Source organism: Sphaeramia orbicularis, chromosome 13 (assembly GCF_902148855.1).
Source record: "Sphaeramia orbicularis chromosome 13, fSphaOr1.1, whole genome shotgun sequence".
Taxonomy (NCBI): domain Eukaryota; kingdom Metazoa; phylum Chordata; class Actinopteri; order Kurtiformes; family Apogonidae; genus Sphaeramia; species Sphaeramia orbicularis.
The window spans coordinates 47856396-47875800 of NC_043969.1; the positions used below are offsets into that span (position 1 = coordinate 47856396).

At 37.1% G+C, this 19405-nt stretch overlaps 2 protein-coding genes across 5 annotated transcripts in view; one reads left to right on the top strand and one right to left on the bottom strand.

The window, feature by feature from the left end:
- Nucleotides 1-5746: 5746 nt before the first annotated feature.
- Nucleotides 5747-10171, top strand: sertad3 (SERTA domain containing 3). 4 transcript variants are annotated; one of them, XM_030153101.1, is made up of 3 exons: nt 5747-5904; nt 8414-8793; nt 8878-10171. In XM_030153101.1, the coding sequence occupies exons 1-3, from the start codon at nt 5780-5782 to the stop codon at nt 9411-9413; spliced, it is 1041 nt and encodes a 346-aa protein (XP_030008961.1). In that variant the 5' UTR covers nt 5747-5779; the 3' UTR covers nt 9414-10171. The 4 variants fall into 4 exon arrangements, with proteins under 4 accessions (XP_030008961.1, XP_030008962.1, XP_030008960.1 ...); XM_030153102.1 differs by having other exon boundaries at nt 5747-5940; nt 8414-10171; XM_030153100.1 differs by having other exon boundaries at nt 8414-10171.
- Nucleotides 10172-14138: 3967 nt separating this feature from the next.
- kcnk6 (potassium channel, subfamily K, member 6) overlaps nt 14139-19405 on the bottom strand; it is a 29533-nt gene continuing 24266 nt past the window's right edge. The window contains exon 3 of the mRNA XM_030151224.1: nt 14139-16022. Coding sequence (XP_030007084.1) covers nt 15757-16022 — 266 coding nt within the window. The 3' untranslated portion in view covers nt 14139-15756. The remainder of the gene's footprint in view (nt 16023-19405) is intronic.

Here is a 19405-nt window from a genome sequence, read left to right on the forward strand (position 1 = left end):
TTGAGGTGTTGTGTACTTCAACTTCAAACCATTTGATTCTTTGCAGTTACTTATTTTTCCAACTCCAATCCAATCCAATTTATTTATAAAGCACTTTAAAGGTAACACAATTGGTGAGGACAGATAAAACACAAAACAGATAGACACCAAAACCAAATATAGTTACAAAAGTAAAACAGTAAAAACAACAACAAAAACAAACAAAGCCAAAGTCTCAAACTGAGTTAAAAGTCAAAGAGAAAAACTGTGTTTTAAGAGGATGTAAAAACAGGAAATGAGTTGGCTTAACATGCAAAGGCACTGACTGAAAACGTGGTCACATCTCAGCTTCCTCTTTGTTTTGGGGATGAATAACAACGCCTGATCTGACCTGAGAGACTGTGAGGGACTGTAGTCGGACAAATGACATTTGACCAAGGCCAATATAAAGTACACTGCACTAATCTAACAGTGAAGACACACCAACCCGACTGCCGATCATCACCAGAAAAGGTAGCCTGACTCATCTGTCGGCTTCCGTCTCCGCGACACGGTCAAGAAAGTGTGGAGAACACACCAAATGGACTACCAACTTGAGTGTACTTTCTGCGCTTGCGCTACACGTAAAACCGGAAATGACAGAACATCTTTCTAGACCAAAACACAGAGTTCACTGTCGTCAGTCATTGTCAACAGAGAGTGTTGAGTAGTCTAGAAGGGTTGTTGTCGTTGTACTCGTTGAACGGATGGTTAGTAATAAGAAGATACTGGCGTTGTCAGCTCTCTTCTTGTGGAAGAAGAAAGATGTTGCAGGTAAAAACTGAGGAGAAATTGCACTATGCTAACAACGCTAACAGTGTTCTCTTCATGGAATGAATGAAGTCCATAGTCAACACTGACTGTCACTCATTCAGATATGATATGAGCAGTTCATGGCCTATTATAGAAGACAACAATAGTGTGAAGTACCTTGGCATAGCTGTATTCACATGGAAACTTCTCGTTCACTGATTCATTAGTCGAGGGCTATCCCTCTACTAATCAGATTGGTCCAACTAAATGACTTGGTAGTGGCCAAGTACACATGTTGAATCGGCTGAAAAGAATGGCGACAGCATTAACGACGGCTGATCACACAGAACAGACCAAACAGATTGATGTCACCGACCTCACCAGACTGCCCGACGATGTCTGACCACCGAAATTCGGGTTGGTGTGTCCTCGCCTTAAAGGAGTCATGATGAAAGCATGGATTCAAATCTCAGAGTGACACTTAGAAACAAATAATTAAGCTTTGGCCAGTTGTCTCAGGTGCAAACAGCTGGACTCGACCAATGAACCAATCTGTGCATCAAGTTAAAACAAGGTCAACATGACCTTTGGAGGCATCACTACACCCAAACAACAGGACCTCAGTCTTCAGTCTTCCTGCCTTAATTTCTTCAACACACTTTAGCTGTTGATTCACGCACTATGCATTATCCTATTTTAGTGGCACATAGGTTTGACTGTCATTGACATAAAAATGGAAGGAGATGTCATGTTTTTGCAGAAGTGATCCAAGAGGATGTACAGAGGGAGAAGAGAAGAGCCCCAGGAATAGAACCCTGAGGCACTCCAGATCTGAGATCCACTGCATCAAAGGTTGCTGTTAGGTCCAACAAAGCCAAAACCATACTGTGATTAGTGTCTTAGCTAAAAGAAAGCACATTACTGCTTTTAAATGCAGACTGGAACACCTAAAGAATGTTGAAATCATTTAAGAACAATTTCAACTGGCTCTCCAGAACCTTAGAAAGGAAAGGGAACTTAGAGATGTCAAAATACAAAAGAGTTCAACCCAGGCTTCACAGTGGAATGCTTACAAATTGCAGGTATAATCCCATTTGCTAAGCAGTACATATGGTGCCTGGGTGGACAAAACCTCTTTAAAAAAATTAGGTGGATTTGGATCATTTGGAGACCCAACAAGCTTCATATGACCAATTATTTCCTCCAAAGACGACAGACTGACAACCTCTCACTGGTCCAAAACAGCAGAGCATGTGACAGATGGAGGGTCAATGAAGGCCTTAGTGTTCAAGGCCTTATTCATAAAAAAGCGCAAGAATTTCTCATACCCTTCAGATGACGACGATGTTCTCCAGGCTGATGGATGGGAATTAAGAACAGAGTTTATGGTCTTGAACACAACATGAGAATTGTGACTGTTCAAGGCTATAATATTAGAAAGCATCTAGAAAGACCTGTACTATATAACCAGGGTTCAGGTCTAGATCTGGAAAACCACAGCATCTGATACAGTCTAAGAGATAAAATAAAAGTAAGAGGATGATGCACTAACATACAAATAAAACAGAGGTTCAGTTTAGCTGAAAATGCAGAGTGGAGTGGAGACATACAACAGGACAAGGATGTAAAATACAACAGGTACGCCTATATGGCCTGAAAATATAGCATCATAAACAATAAAACCATGTGTTAAAACCAGATCAAGTGTGTCTGTGTTCTTATGTAGGAACACACACAAACTATACAATCTTAAAAGAGTCAATGAGAGTTAAAAAGTCTTCTCAGGACAGCACACATGGATATTAACATCTCCAAATATTAAATGTCAGTCATATTTTTACACATTATTCCTGACAAGAAATCAGCACAGTCACCTGTAAAATAGTGAACAAAAGCCTGATCAGATCTGACTATCTAACACCTGGAATTAAGATTCTAAATGACAGTTAAACTATGTGAAATCAGGTGGTAAAAGTTCACAAAAAGCACAGGACTCACCAACAGTCATCCAAGTTTCAGTTCTGTTGGTTAGCATGTAGCAACTAGCATCCACCGCCGCCTGCAGGTCCAACCAGGCCGGAGCAGGGGCCGCGGAGGGCCGGAAAGGAGACAACTCATCCGAACCAGTCACAGGAAACTGACAAGACCCTATTGGAACCAGAACCGACGCAGTATCTCCAAATAACGCGACAAGAGAACGCGCCAACCGGGGTTCAGTTCCTCCAGGGTCCGCGGCCTTTGCGTGAGGGTGGAGCCGGGACAGGGTGGAGGTAAGCCCGGACAGCAGAATGAACAGGTGGGTAGAAGGTTCACTGTCCCTCCGGTTTTAGATTTAGAAAGAGTTAGGAGTGTTCAGAGATCATACACCAGAAGCTGAGTTGAAATCTACCGAAACCACCGACAAAAAAAAAAAAAAAAAAACACAATCACACTTCGCACACTGACGCCATCTTGGATTTTTTTCATATTAATATTTGGGTGATTTATGTCTGTGTAAACATTTGAATTACATATTTTTCATTCTTCAATATAATTTTCCCATGTTTTATTCAGTATCTTTTTTTTTTTTTTTTTTTTTACCAAAGGTTTTTTTTTTTTTTTTTAATACATCATCATTTATGTGAAATAGTGGTCACCTTCAATCTGAATAAAGTTACTAAAACTGTCAAATAAACCCAGTGAAGTACAAAAGTATTTACATCAAATTATAAAGTGAAAGAATGAAATTTTATTTTCAGTTACATCCATCATACAATGAACAAAAATTATTTCACATCAATGTTATTACAATAACCAAAAAAGGGAACAAGGCTTATTATTATCGATCCTATACCTTCCAGGGAAAAACCAAGAGTATCAACAATAGGGAAAAAAAAGATCCTTAATTACCCTACATTTTATCAACCTATATTATAGGCTTTAATTATTTACCATTTTAGATTTTTCTTGAACCGCACTATGATTTACATAATTTCAGCTCATCTTTGAGTCTATTCCAATTCATTGCCTGAAACTGAAACTCATCTAGATTTGATATTTGTTCTCACTTTGCAAGTTTCAAACAAACAGTCCTCTATAATTATGATTCTTTTGTCTTAATTTAGATAAAGTGTGAATGCTAATAGGAAGGCCATGACATCCAGTGAAAATACATGTCAGTACATGCATTGGCAATAAAATCCAAACAGTGGAAACTGAAAAAACTGAATACTGCTGTCACCAATGCCTTATGTTCATGTAAGTGCAGTCATGTCTACGTCTTACAGTCAAGAGTCTTTTTGTGATGAACTGATCTGGAATCTGTTCTCATGAATCAGAAGGGCATCCATTCTAGTCCATTCCATTCCAGTCAGATGAGTGGCATGTGTACATGTTGTGCAATCGCCTCCAAAAAATGTGATAAGTTTCCAAAGAACATTAGAGTAAGACAGGAAACCAGTGATGTCCTTCAGAATAAAAGCTGAGTTTCATTTGTAATGTTCATGTCAATTCTCCTGAAGTTAATTCTAATTTGTATTATGTATTGTGAATAGGTTCAATATGTGCGACTTACTTACAGCGCTTAGGAATTTCGTTATGATAAATCTGGATTAATGATTAGCTCCATCTTCTTCATTCAAACACTGAGATCCCAGACACAAACTTTTCTGAAAAGCCCAGAATGTTTTCAGATTTTACAATAATGTTTTTCAAAGTTTTTCTGAGTCATACTGAACTAGTAAACTGCTTTATGCTAATTTTAGCTTGTTGGCTAACATTAACTAGTGGTAACTCAATGGATAACATTGCAAGGAGGGTTTAATAACATCAGGGTTTTTTTGTTTTATTTCTCTCCATATCCCATTGAACTGACAACACTAGGCCTGCTAGCTGAAGTATAGTTTATTGTGTAGATACTGTTAGCTCACAAGCTAATATTAACCAAATTTTGCTGAGTAGCACAGACTGTCCAGTTAATAGTACTAATGAAGTTGAAGATGCGACCAACCATTAGTTCCTGTCAACCTGCTCCTTTCTTTAATCACCTTGCTAATTAATGTAAACTAAATTAGGTTCTCTAGCCACCATTAACATAAGTCACCTTGCTAGCTAATGGTTAACCAAATTTAGGTGACTTGCTAGCATTGTAGAGTCCAATATATAGCGCTTATAAAATAGATTAGCTACATCTTCTACCATCAGCTATACACATTTTGCTCCTTTTGTTAAACACCTTGCTTGTTAATCTTAGCTAAATACATCTTACTAGCTAACTTTGCCTACCTCGCAAGCTAATAGATTTATGTAGCTCACTAGCTGACATTGTAAACCGATTCTAATTTACAGTACAAATTAAATAGAAGAGTTACTACATTTCATAACATTAGCTACTGTCACTTCGTGTCTTTCTTTAATCACCATGTTAACTTTTGAAAGCTAAATTAAGTGCACTAGCTTACATTAGCCGCGGTTACCTCACGAGTTAATATCAGTTTAGCTCAGTTACACTAACAAAAAGTGTCTAAATTATTGTACTAATGAAATAGAAGAAAAGCTACATTTTTTAATTGAATATCTTTTTCTCAAACATTCAGAAGTCTTTCGGGGTTTTAAAATAACTTTAGCTATTTTAACTCACTAGTCACAATTAACTGCTGTTAATTCACTAGTTACTATTAGCAGACTTGCCAATAAATGAATATGTACTTGAGCAAAACATACTTTTCACAACTCCTTAAACCAAGTGTAACATATAAAGTGATTTTCTTTAGGTCTAAACTACTTTAAAAAAAAATAAAAAATAGAAGTAGCTTTGTCACACAAGTATGATTGAATTATGTTACAGGGTGGATATTCTCTGCAGGAAAAGTAGGACAAACTGTTACAGATGTAGACAGCTGAGACGGGTCATAATTTTAATTCATAACCTTAATGGATAATGGGACAGTCGTTGGGATTCTTTTATTGTGAAACAGATCAGAGGAAGTACTTTTATATCCGGTGACATTGACTCTGTAATATCTGTCCAATGCTGTGTACGAGGAGGAGTTACATGTGTTTTTTCAAAGCTCCGTGGGTCAAACCGTCGAGTGGGAGTTTAAACTTCACGGTAAACTGTATCATGCTGTGGATTTACTGCAGGACCAGTCATATGTGAGTGTTTTCCATCCAGTCCACCGCTGTTCTCAGGTAAATAAAAACAAACATCTGAAATAAAACGGACTTAATCAACCGGACCGTTTCCACCTGAAACTACTGTTGCTGCATGTGTACGTGTATGTGTGTTTACTGCAAACGAATAGGATTTTTTATTTCTGTACCTTTGTTATCACTGACATGACACTGTGCTTATTTATTATGAAGTCCTTAAATAAAAATGCGTTGTTTCCCACTTGGCTGAAATAACATGAGAGCAAAAGAGTCATGTTTTTATTAAACTGTTTGAACACCGAGGCCAGCAGCTGTTATACTTGGTCCAAATATATTACTGTACCTTTTTAATGCACATTTTTAGACTTTATCCAGAAACCACAATGCGTTTTGGAATCCCTCTTCTGTTGGTGATGTAATCATTTGGGTATTGGTGGTATGCAAATTATATAATAACATTAAAATCATGTTCTAGCGACAGTTTGTAGCCCTATAATATGCCACAGACTGTGGTAAGTTTATTATATTTGTCTTACAACTCGTTAAACGTCTAAGTAAAGCACGGTTTCGCTTGACAAATTACTGTGACGTGTATGAAAACTCCATTACCCATGATCCCTTGCGGCACCTCGTACCCCCACTAACTGCGTTGGCGTAAAACTCAAATCACAGGCGGGAGAAGACGGAGCCGGTCGGTTGGCGATGCCGCTCCCGAGTTTTAGCTATAAATAATGGTTTTATGATACTTTTTTACAACGCTGAATTGTTTCCCAGTCGAGCCGAGGGTAACTTTTAACGTTAGTTTTTGTTGGGGTCGAAGAGGAGGCGGAAACTTTAACGAAGCTATCCAACAGAAGACGGACGGAAGTGAATCAACAGGTCGGTTTGCTTTAAATTTACGTGTTGATCGATTCAAAATTACATAAAAGTACAAAAGAAGTGGTTAGTAGTAGTCGTTTCCTGGTTTTTACAGACACTCAAATCAGCTTAAGTTAGGTGTGTTAGAGTTTACACGGTGGTCTTTATCAATGATGTTTTTCTTTCCCTCCTAAAGTTAGCTAGCCTGTCTGAAACTACACCCCCACCCTGCATTTAAAGCCGAGCAACTACAACATGTTTGTCACGTTCAACATATTCATCTAAAACATAAAGCATTATAGTTACTTTACAACAGTAACAACACATAAAGTCTTATTAACAGATTACAAATGTTTACCGAATGTGTAATAACTTCGTTCAACCACTGTACTCCATTTAAAGCAACATCTGTCCAGATCAAGCAGATATTGGATGTTCTTTTTCCTAATTTAACAATATTTGATATGTTTAAAGTTTCACATGGGATTAGATTAAAACAACCAAACAAGAGGAACATAATGTAAAAGACCAAAGAAATTCAAAATCTGTACACATTTCTGAAATATGTAAAACAACTTAATGAAGCCATTAAAAAAAAAAAAAACGTGTCCCAAGTAAGTGTGATATATTTCGGCATTTTTCCTGTTTTTTCTACAATTATTACATTTATAGTCATATCATTCTTTTTTATTATTATTATCACAATGAATGTTTTGGGGGCCTTGAGGGAAATTTGAAGAAACTAGCCAAGAATATAAGAATAGACAGGATAAAAACTGTGTAAACTTTATTAAAAGAGAAAAATTGGGGAGAAGATGTAGCAATGCAAAAACAACACAGGAGGAAATGATGCAAGTGAAACAAGATGAAAATGAAAGAGACAGATGTCAGAAATATTAGGAAGTAACAAAACTCACATTTGGCATCTGATTTCATGGTTTGATGCTTATTTTGTTAATTATATTTGATTTATTCAATCAATAACACCGGTTAAATTAGCTGCTTTATTGATAAAATGGGATATATTCTACAAATTGTAATAAGATGAATTGGAAGATAAATGACCAAACTACAGATTGTATTATACCTAAATAGCTGTTATTACATATATACAAAGGTTTATAGTGAATTTATACAACAGACAGCAACCTTGTATTAAAAGGAAAGGTTAATGACAAATATTTATGATGCTGTTTCTGCCCAAGTGCTGCATACATGAAGTCTTAGGAGGTTTTTACCATGTTTAAAGGACTAACTGGTATATTTTGGTTCACCAGTTACTTGTTGTGGATGGAGGAAATTCCAACAATGTTAACAGTGACATCACAACTAATTAGCTTAATTCTTTGATCTCCAAAATTCATTAAAATGCTCATCCATAATTCATAGAAGTTCACATTTTGACCAAATACTGCATCTTCTTATTTTCTTTCCAAGTTTCACTACTTTGATTCTGAGGGTATTTTCTTGTAGATCAGTTTAATTTATGATCATAAATGAATTGAGATGAAAACATTAACACATTTTGTGATTTAGCTGAAGATGTGAACCAAAAAAATTTATATCATGATATAAAACAGAATCATAGTAATGCCAAGTATCATCTTACTGCCAAGCCATGTGTCCACTTAACCTCTCCCATCTTCCTGGACAGATTGAAGATGATCATGAAGGGCCAGAAGCGTAAACTTCCACCTGAGGATGTGGAGGTTTCCGACAGGACCAGTCTAGCATGGGAAAGCCAACGGCAGTTCGTCTTCTCTGTTTCTTTGAGCAAGTATCAGCGAGGCCAGGAGCTTCCTGAACCGAGCCTACGCCGCTCCGTCCTGATTGCCAACACGCTGCGACAGATCAGCCTGGAGCCGTGCAGAGCACCACCTGTTGACATGGAGCTGTCACTGCAGTCGCTGCCTTGTAGTTCCACATCCACTGTACAGGCTAAAGAGTGGGATAATACCCATGGCGGCACAGTAACAATGCAAAACAACCACTTAACTCTGGCCAGTCCTCCTCTGGTTTCAAGTTGTTCTTCACGTAGGTCCCACGCCAGTGTCCCTTTGTGTTCAGAGGATGAAGATTGGGAATCCATGTCCACTGACCCTGACTTCTCCCTTTCAGCAGCCATTTCCTCCATCCTCTCTTCACTGGACTCCACCATCGATGGTAGCTCCCAGACGGCCGCTCGGACACCTCTCAGGGCTTTGGAGAACCTGTCTGACGGAGGTGTATCTGCGCTCAAACAGGGGCTCCGGTGGTCTGGGGGTAACTGGGAGCAGCCGGAGGAGTGCAGGGCTCGAGAAAACATCAGCGTGGAGGCAATGAGATCCAGCTACCTTGGAGACCTGACTGTGGACGATCTGTTCCAGGACATAGACACGTCCCTTTTAGAGAGGGACATGGGGGGGATGTGGAGAGGCAGCGCAGACGGACACTCTGCTGGAGATGATCTCCTTCGGTATCTGCCATCCTTCACCTCCTCGCAGTCTTTCTCCCTCTCTCTCAACCAGAAATGCCTGCCTTCCTTTTCCTCATTCAGCCCTTCATCATCATCGCTGTCTCTTCCTTTGCCAACGCCATCTCTCTTCTCAAACCCGAGTCTGATGAGGGATGGACTTGAGCTCGATCATCTGATGGAGATCCTGGTGGAGTCCTGATTGTCTCCTCCTTAACATGAAGTAACTAAAGTTGGATGACAAAAACTCTAAGACTATGGAAAGTCAAATGACTGGACTGAAATGTTTAATAAACACTCAGTTTGGTATCAGGAAACTGTTAGAGGAATAGTGTTTTATACAATGTACAACTCCATGTTAGTGCCTACTCTGGGTAAAACAAAGACTATCCCAGCAAAAATAAAACTCAAGCATAGTCTGAGATTACAGTCAAATCTGCAGATTAAAAAAAATTAATTAATGAGAAGAAAATTGTAAATTAATACCATAATCTCAGAGTATATTGAACAAAAAACCTTGAATATTCTAAGATACATTTGTGAGAAACTCAGGCTTAAGTCATAATTTACCAGGTAAAAAATTAAGTTATGGCTGCAATATCTGAAAATAGTTCATAAAATGATTTGCATCTTTAATCCGAGTAATTCAGATTTTGTCTTCCTCTTAGATTCCTTCCTCTGGTTTAGTTTTTGGTTCCTTTTACCCACCGTGGCCCTAATGTATCGTCATAATCGTGGGCGTTAGAAAGTAGTTAGAAGGATCTAAAAAAGTTGAAATGATTGATGTCTAAGACAGTAAACTGACCACAGGTGATGCCTTTGGCGTCTTTTGTGCAATACAAAGGGTTTGATGTTTTTTCGGTCCCAGGGTTTTTATTTGTTTCGTCTCGTGCGTCTGAGTGGAGTTTTCTGAGGCGTCAAAGAGCTTCAGCTGATGTGAACGTCAAACCCTTTGTAAAACGAGTGGAATGCGTTGGTTTGAGCTCTGTGAGAATGTGATTTGGCTGGAGACGGAAGGAGAAAGGCTGAAACACTAATATTATCGGTCCAATCTTCTGTGAAGAAACTTAATATTTTATAAATGAGTCATGACTGTGGCATCATGGGATGTAAAAGTAGCTGTAGAAGTGTTTTCACACAGGATCAGGAGAAGAAACTCACAGGAAGCAGTATTTCATTTGGTGCTGGAATAGAAAACACTTCTGAGAATGATGTTTAATTCCTCTGTTTACATCAGTGTCTGTGTTTCCATGACACATCGAAGCACATTTCAAAAGCATTGCATTAGAAACAACAAAAAACTACATTGCATGGTGTGGATTGGGTATTTTTGAGTAATTGTTTTCAAGTGGACAGAATGCAGTACTTCTACCCTGTAAGGTGCACTACAGCACCACCTACTGACCTCATTATTTATCATTAATTGGGTCCAAACCAGTAGTTTAATGGAAACGTGTCCAGTGATGATGTTATTTTACTTTTGTTTCATTAAAGCAGGGCTGTCAAACATACGGTCTAAAGGGATGAATGTGCTAAAGTTACACTGAAGATATTAACAGTCCAGGATGTTGAACTGGTTTTAGTTCAGGTTCCACAAACAGACCAGTGTGTTCAAGTAAAATAACAGCATAACCTATAAATGACAACTCAGTTTTTCTCTTGGTTAAATGTGAAAAATATTACATTATGCCTGTAAATAATGACAACTCCAATTTTTTCTTTTAGTGCAAAAAAAAATTTTACATTAACAAACTATCCTTTAACAATAAATGTGAATAACCTCAACAGATATGAACCTGAAATGTCTAAAGAAAATTGCAATTTTAACAATATTCTGCCTGTTACTAAATGTTTTGTGCTTTTGTAGATCTGATCTGTAATACACATGTATAAATGATAAACCGTTAAAATTGCACTTAATTTTCTTGAGAAATTTTGGTGTTTATTCAGGTTATTCACATCTTTCTTTCTTTGTATAGTTTGTTCATTTTTTTGTTTGTTTTTGTTTTCCACTAAAACAAAGTCATTTGTAGGTTATTATACTAATATTATACCGATCTGTTCCATTTGAGCTCAAATTTGGCTGAATGTGGAACCTGAACTAAAATGAGTTTGACGTGTCCTGTAGTCGCAGTAAACACTGACTATTGGTTAAATGTCAAATCACGCCCCATGTGATGGTGTCAAAGAGTCGAGTGTTTCCTGGAATGTGTCAGGAAACAGTCGGTTTATGACGATAAACTGTTTTATTGTGTGACTGAATGTTCAGTTTGAGTCTGAACGTCCAACCCAGTGTTAGACCAGTCTACTCATCAGGTCACCTTCAGTCCATGTTTGTGTGGTTTGCATCTCAGTTATTGCACTTTTTTTTTACTAAATCTCCATCATGTTAACGTCTGGTTTCATTCTTTGAGTCCATTTAAAGCTGTAAAGTCCTGTTGGTTCAAAACATGTCGCCTTTGACGATGGAGTGAATCTGAAAATCTCACCAGGTGTCTTTTTTTTTTTTTCCCCTCAGTTTTCCGTTCAGTGTTTTCACGTTTATGGATCAGATTTGCTTTCTATGCAAAGTTCATTCTGCAGATGTTCAGTCTCAGTTATTTATAAAAGTCACGTTTTGTGAACGAGTAATTTAATGACGTACCATATTTGACAATTCACTAGTGGGTATTTATACACAGTCAACGCAGTTATTTGTATTTTGTTGAAATATTTTAAGGGTTCAGATCTTATGTATCTAGACTTTAATGCACCTGTACTGTTTATAATAAAATGTGAATATGATGCTGTGGCTTTTGTTTGGTCAATGTTAGTTTTTATCTTTAAAGAGGAAGAGCATTAGTTTTAGTTTTATTTTCCAGTATTGGGTTACAGCTGTTCATCCATTTAAGCATACATTACAGCTATAAATTGGTATTGGCTGCCATTTTTCAGGCTAAAAAAAGCTGAACTTTACTTTTCTACATGCTGCAATGTCAGATATTTTCCAAATCAATGAAATGAAAACCTTTGTGTTTATCACAGGGGTGTCAAACACATGGCCTGTGGGCCAAAACCAGCCCACTAAAGGTTCTAATCCAGCCCAAGCACTTAATTTGCAAAGTGAAAAATTTACTGAAGATAACAGTAAAGGATGTTAAACTGGTTTTAGTTCAGGTTCCACAAACAGAACAATATGATCTGAAGTACAATTACATAACCTATAAATAATAACTGCAAATTTTCTTCTTGGTTTAATGTGGGGGGAAAAAAAACATGAAAATATTTACATTTGCGAACTATCCTTTAACAATAAAATGTGAATAACCTGAACTAATATGAACCTGAAAGGTTTAAAGAAAATTAAGTGCAATTTTACCAATATTCAGCCTGTTACTGAATATTTTGTATATTTGTGGATCCACTGTGATAGGTAAGTTGTGTTCATAACAAGTTGAGATGTAATATTGTAGAATTTGTTCTTATTTTAGTTCCAAAATTTAAACAAAGTGTTTGTGTAACTGTGTGTAATGCACATGTATAAATGATAAGTTGAGGCATAACAGTTAAAATTGTACTTAATTTCTTACAAAATTTCTTTTTTTTCCCAGGGTTTTCACATTGTTTTTGTTTGGATAATTTGTAAATATTTTCATAATTTTTTTTTTCTTTTTTTGGCACCAAAACAAGTCATCTTTAATCGGGCTATTATTCTGGTATTATTTTACTGGTTTGACCCACTTAAGATCAAATTGGGCTGAATGTGGAACCCGAAAAAAAATGAATTTGACACCCCTGGTTATCACATAAAAAAAACAGATAAATTTACTTTGATTAAGGTTGAAATTTTTCCATATATTTACAAAATCAGCTGTGGCATTTATCAATAACCTCACCTGTTGGAGGTATTTTCAGCCTTATATCAACGTTTTTTTTCTGACATCAACTCAGCCTGGATGAAAAATCCAATCAGGCACCAAACTGCCGTACCTGTGGGAAAGAATGAGTAAAAAACAGGCTTTGGATTAATCATTATTACTGTTATTTTCTCATGATCTGTGAGAACTGAACCTATATATCTGCATATAAGTAGTTATTCTTGTCAAATGAAGTGAATTTGACACATGTAACACTCATATTGAATGAAAAAGTACAAGAAACAAACAAGTGCTTCCAGGCACAAGCCCCGCCCCTCATATGTGTTGAAGCTTATTTTGGCATCGATCCAGCTAACGTCATCATATTAGTGACCTCTATATTTTAAGCAAATTGAAACAACTGATTTTTTAATAAACATTTGAAATTTTGCCCATTACAAGTAAATGGGAGAATTTTTTTTTTTTATTTTAATTTATTTTAAAAATTTCAGCTTTGACCTACTTTTCCCAAAATGTAACCCCATCTATTCTGAGTCACTGGCAATCTATAAACCCAATTTGGTATGAATTCAACCAACAGTTTCAATGCTGCACACATGTGAAATTTCATCCATTAGAAGTAAATGGGGTTAAAAAAAAAAAAAAAAAAAAAAAATCATACAAAAATTTAAACTTTGACCTAATTTTCCCAAAAATTAATGACATCTATCCTGGGTCACTGGCAATCTATAAACCCAATTTGGTATGAATTTAACAATAGTTTTGCTGCTAGTGTTAAAGAAACAACAAGCCAAACCATTACCTTCAGGGGGCGGGGTAATGAAGAAAAAGGAGTGTTTTCCTTAAGCCAAGCTGAATGTTAACATGTGTAAAAACAGTCCAAAATATAACAAATATAACGTACGATTTGTAGAATTTAAAAGTAGGTGGATTAAGTTGTAGTGCCATCTGCTGCAGTGGAGGTGAATTATCAGCACAAATACTGGAAGAATTAGTTAAAAAACAGGTTTTGGATTCATCCTCATTACTATTGTATATGTATCTGCATAATTACAGAAACAAACATGACATATTACAATACAAGTTTATTAATTTATCATCGTGAACATACATTTAACTAATACTAAACTGCTACGACAAACACCATCATTGACTGAAATAACTCATTTTACAGCATCAGGTCATTAATCAGTCTCTTCAATGATGACAAAAAATACCCAGCGTAAAGTGCATCAAAGCGTTCATTACCTCAGATGGAATTAAACACGTACTGATCATAATTTTTCCATCTCAGTCCCTCATTTCTGACCCTTTAACCCTACTTGTTCCTGCTCTGGAGGCTTTTTTGTGCAGTACTTGATGTGGACACCAGGGGGCAGCAGTGTTGAAGGCATCAGTGTCTGCAGCTGCTCAGGAATGAATCAGACATCACAGCTAATGTTCATGAAATCTGATTAAATAAAGCACATTCCAGTGATGTCCCAGCCGCCTCATATCCACATTTAGGAGTTTTATTCACAGACCAGAGCAGATTCTTGTGATTTTTCATGCATGTTGGGATGCATTAAGGGTTGATGAACTCGTGTTTTAACCTCCATGTGGATGAGTGGAGCATCATTAGAGGATCTGAACGAGATAAGAAGGCACTTTGGTCATTTAACAGTATTTTTTTTAAGATGTGAACAGACTAAAAACGACAGACTTGTAAGTACGGAGGTCAATTCCCGCCAAAACAAAACATGCTTTACAAATGTTATGCAATTCGCCAAGAAAAAAAACAAAACAATTTACGAACAAATACAAAATCTATCAAACAAACGCACAACATCTCTAGATCAAGTACAAGTACAAAAATAACCTTATAAAGAAACTGTGACTCATCTTTCAACTATTTGTGCAGATTTTCTCACTATCAGCGTAATTCACCTCCACACCAGCAGGTGGCGCCACTCGTCCATTTAAAACCACATAATGCAGCCCTCGTTATTTTTCATGTATTAAAAAGGATCAAATGAAGTTAACACATGTTATTTTAACTTAATAAAGTGAGTTTTACACATGTAACACTCATATTGGATGAAAAAGTACAAGAAACTATTGAAATAAGGAATGAAGTTCTGTTTTTCTTAAGCCAAGCTGAATGTTACATGTGTAAAAACAGCCCAAAATATAACATGAGTAACAGTTTGATTCTTATGTGTGAAATTAAACTTAAAGTTGATGGAGTAAGTTGTAGCACCACCTGCTGCAGTGGAGGTGAATTATCAGCACAAATAGTGGAAGGACTGAGCTAAAAATCAAGGGATATATTAGGTTTGAAGACTCCTTTCAGAAGCATGAATATTAAATATGTTGTGTATTTGATCTGTAGTTTTGTATTTGTAGAAGAAAATACATTTATTTGTACAACATGTTTTGTGAATTAGATTGTGGTAATGAATCGACTCCATAAAAGTGATCTGAAACAGTCGTTTTAGTCCGAGTCCTTCACGAGCCAAAAAACCCCACACAATCACCCCGTAAACTGGCAGAAAACAAACGTCTGATGGTCAAAAACGAATGTCAGATGGCCAAAAACACCATTTGACTTTTCTCCAAGACGAGGAACAACTGAACCCAGGTCATATTTGGACGCTGCGTTGATTTTTTTCGAGGTAGATCCTCCCGTTCCTGTCAGTGTTCATGTCTTCAGCCTTTGTTGATGGTGTTGTACGACGGCTGTGATCCGGGTTCCAGGGGGCTGCTGCTGCCGTCACCCTTCGCCACTGGGGAGGGTGAGGTCCGGTCGTTGTGGGCGTCGCCCTCCTCCTCGACGATGGGCTCCCGGTCGTCGTCCTGGTCCGACTCCTCGCAGCGCGGCAGCTGCAGGAGGCTGGTCACCCCGTGCAGGTCGGCCATTTTATGGAAGGTCCGGAGAAGGAGGAACATCATCATCAGACCCAGGAACAGGTAGACTGGGGGAGGGGCAGAGACAGGGGTCAGAGGTCGTTCAAAAGTCAAACATATTACATGGACATTAATATTCAACAGGTGTCGTGTAAACCGACTTGAGATTGGTTTATGGTCTACGTTAGACACATATGGACACAGAGCCGTCTGTCCTTCAGTTTATCCATGTTTTGGAAGCTTATAGAATCAGAACAGCCTTTATGGTCATTGTGTGTTCAGTGCAACAATATGAATAAAACATAACATGCGTTCACTTGAACACCCTCGGCCTGACTTATCAGTGTACGCCAAAGTTTTTGCACATATGGACGGACAGATGGACGATGAATTGATGCCAATATTGCGGTGGCCCAGAGGTGCAACAGGCCAAAAAATTATCCACTAGACGAAAAAAATTATCTACTACAAGAAAAAAAAAAAACAGAACAGCCTAAAAAAATTATCCACTATAAGAAAAAAAAAAAGAACAGCCTAAAAAAATTATCCACTAGATGAAAAAAATTATCTACTACAAGAAAAAAAAGAGAACAGCCCAAAAAATTATCCACTGTAAGAAAAAAAAAAGAGAACAGCCTAAAAAAAAATAACCACTAGATGTAAAAAAAAAAAAAAAAAAAAAAAAAAAAAAATCCCCTATAAGAAAAAGAAAAGAGACCAGCCAAAAAAAATTATCCACTAAAAGAAAAAAAAAAAGAGAACAGGCAAAAAAAAAAAATTATCTACTAGCCCAAAAAATTATTCACTATAAGGAAAAAAAAAAAAAAAAGAACAGGTGAAAAAAATTATCTACTATGAGAAAAAAAAAAAAAAAAAAAAAAGAGAGCAGCCCAAAAAAATATCCACTACAAGAAAAAAAAAAAACATCATCCACCTTTTCAATTACGGGGGCGCTCTTTTCCCGAAAGGTGTCTTGCTTTAAAATTAAGGCCACCACAAAAAATAAAAGGACAGGCTGAAAAATTTTAAGGCTTTCGGCTAATGTGGCTAATGCTAAGGAAGTACCCCACCGGAAGTGGAGGTCGTGCGCTAAAAAATAAAGTTATTTTAAAATATAGATATTTACATTAATATAGTTTGCAAAGCAGTTAAATGATTAAATACGGTTCCAGTGTCTGCTCAAGGTTAGGCATGGGCGTTAAATGGTTATGGTTAGGGTTAGGGTATGGTTGGGGTTAGTTTTCAGTGGTAAATGCCCCTTGTGTGCACTGTGTGAAGGTTTGTTGCTAAGCTAATGCTAACGCAAAAAGTTGACGGCAACTTTGTGAACTACCAGTGCGAGTAAACAATTGTGTGATTACAGTGTTGAATTGTTCAACTGCCTGACATTCAATATCATTTTTGATGAATATTCACTACAAGAAGTTCTGAAATTATTTTATTTTGAGAGGAGGAGAGGAGGAGCTTCCTGTGGAGCTCCACTATCATGGCATTGCCCATTTGTTTGCAGGTAGACCTCTTCTCCTCAGCTCAAACGGAGCTGACCGGCCGTGGTACCGCGGTACCTCGCGGCCCCCAGCTGGTGCCGCGAGGTACCGCGGTACCACGGCTCGGGGCCAGGTACCCCAGCACGGCACCGCGTACCATGGCTGACATCTTTATCTCCACAAAATGTCCTTCTTGAGCTAGTGTTAGTGAAGACACTCCATTTGAGCTGAGGAGAAGAGGTCTACCTGCAAACAAATGGGCGATGCCATGATAGTGGAGCTCCACAGGAAGCTCCTCTTCTCCTCCTCTCAAAATAAAATAATTTTAGAACTTCTTGTAGTGAATATTCATCAAAAATGATATTGAATGTCAGGCAGTTGAATAATTCAACACCGTAATCACACAATTGTTTACTCGCACTGGTAGTTCACAAAGTTGCCGTCAACTTTTCGCGTTAGCATTAGCTTAGCAACGAACCTTCACACTGTGCACACAAGGGGCATTTACCACTGAAAACTAACCCCAACCATACCCTAACCCTAACCTTAACCATTTAACGCCCATGCCTAACCTTGAGCAGACACTGGAACCGTATTTAATCATTTAACTGCTTTGCAAACTGTATTAATGTAAATATCTATATTTTAAAGTAACTTTATTTTTTAGCGCACGACCTCCACTTCCGGTGGGGTACTTCCTTAGCATTAGCCACATTAGCCGAAAGCCTTAAAATTTTTCAGCCTGTCCTTTTATTTTTTGTGGTGGCCTTAATTTTAAAGCAAGACACCTTTCGGGAAAACAGTGCCCCCATAATTGAAAAGGTGGATGATGTTTTTTTTTTCCTTGTAGTGGATATTTTTTTGGGCTGCTCTCTTTTTTTTTTTCCCTCATAGTAGATAATTTTTTTCACCTGTTCTTTTTTTTTTTCTCATGGTGAATAATTTTTTGGGCTAATAGATAATTTTTTTTTGCCTGTTCTTTTTTTTTCTTTTAGTGGATAATTTTTTTGGCTGGTCTCTTTTTTTCGTCTAGTGGATAATTTTTTTAGGCTGTTCTCTTTTTTTTCTGATAGTGGATCATTTTTTTGGGCTGTTCTCTTTTTTCTTGCAGTAGATAATTTTTTTGTCTAGTGGATAATTTTTTTAGGCTGCTCTCTTTTTTTTGTTGTAGTAGATAATTTTTTCATCTAGTGGATAATTTTTTTAGGCTGCTCTCTTTTTTTTGTTGTAGTAGATAATTTTTTTCATCTAGTGGATAATTTTTTTGGGCTGTTCTCTTTTTTCTTGCAGTAGATAATTTTTTTGTCTAGTGGATAATTTTTTTAGGCTGCTCTCTTTTTTTTGTTGTAGTAGATAATTTTTTTCATCTAGTGGATAATTTTTTTAGGCTGTTCTCTTTTTTTTCTTGTAGTAGATAATTTTTTTCGTCTAGTGGATAATTTTTTTGGCCTGTTGCACCTCTGGGCCACCGTACAATACCCTGCAGCGAGGGCTAAGGGTAAAAACCAATAGGTCAGAAAAGAATAGAGCGAAGAATTACAAAAAACTAAAGTGTAAGAAAATAGTATACAAATTTGTACAAAAAGTAAAATAATAGAATTAAAATAAACATAAAATATGAGTAGACACAATATTTGCAATATTAACAGTATGTACATCTATGAAAGTCTGTAAAAATAGTCCATTTAAGTTTGAATAAATATTGCATTGTTATTGCAAGAACAGAGAATTTTGCACAAACTGCAGAGGATAATTGCAAATAATTCCCATTACAGTGTTAATGCACATTATTGGATATCATATAACAGATATGGTCTGAACAGAGAATACATTGCAGTACCACTGGGAACCACAGGGGGCAGTGTTGAATTTTTTATTGAATAATTCCACAAACTTCAGATGCATTAGCAATTACCAACCCTTCAGTAGTAACATTAGTAAATCCTCCTGTTGTCAACCTGTTT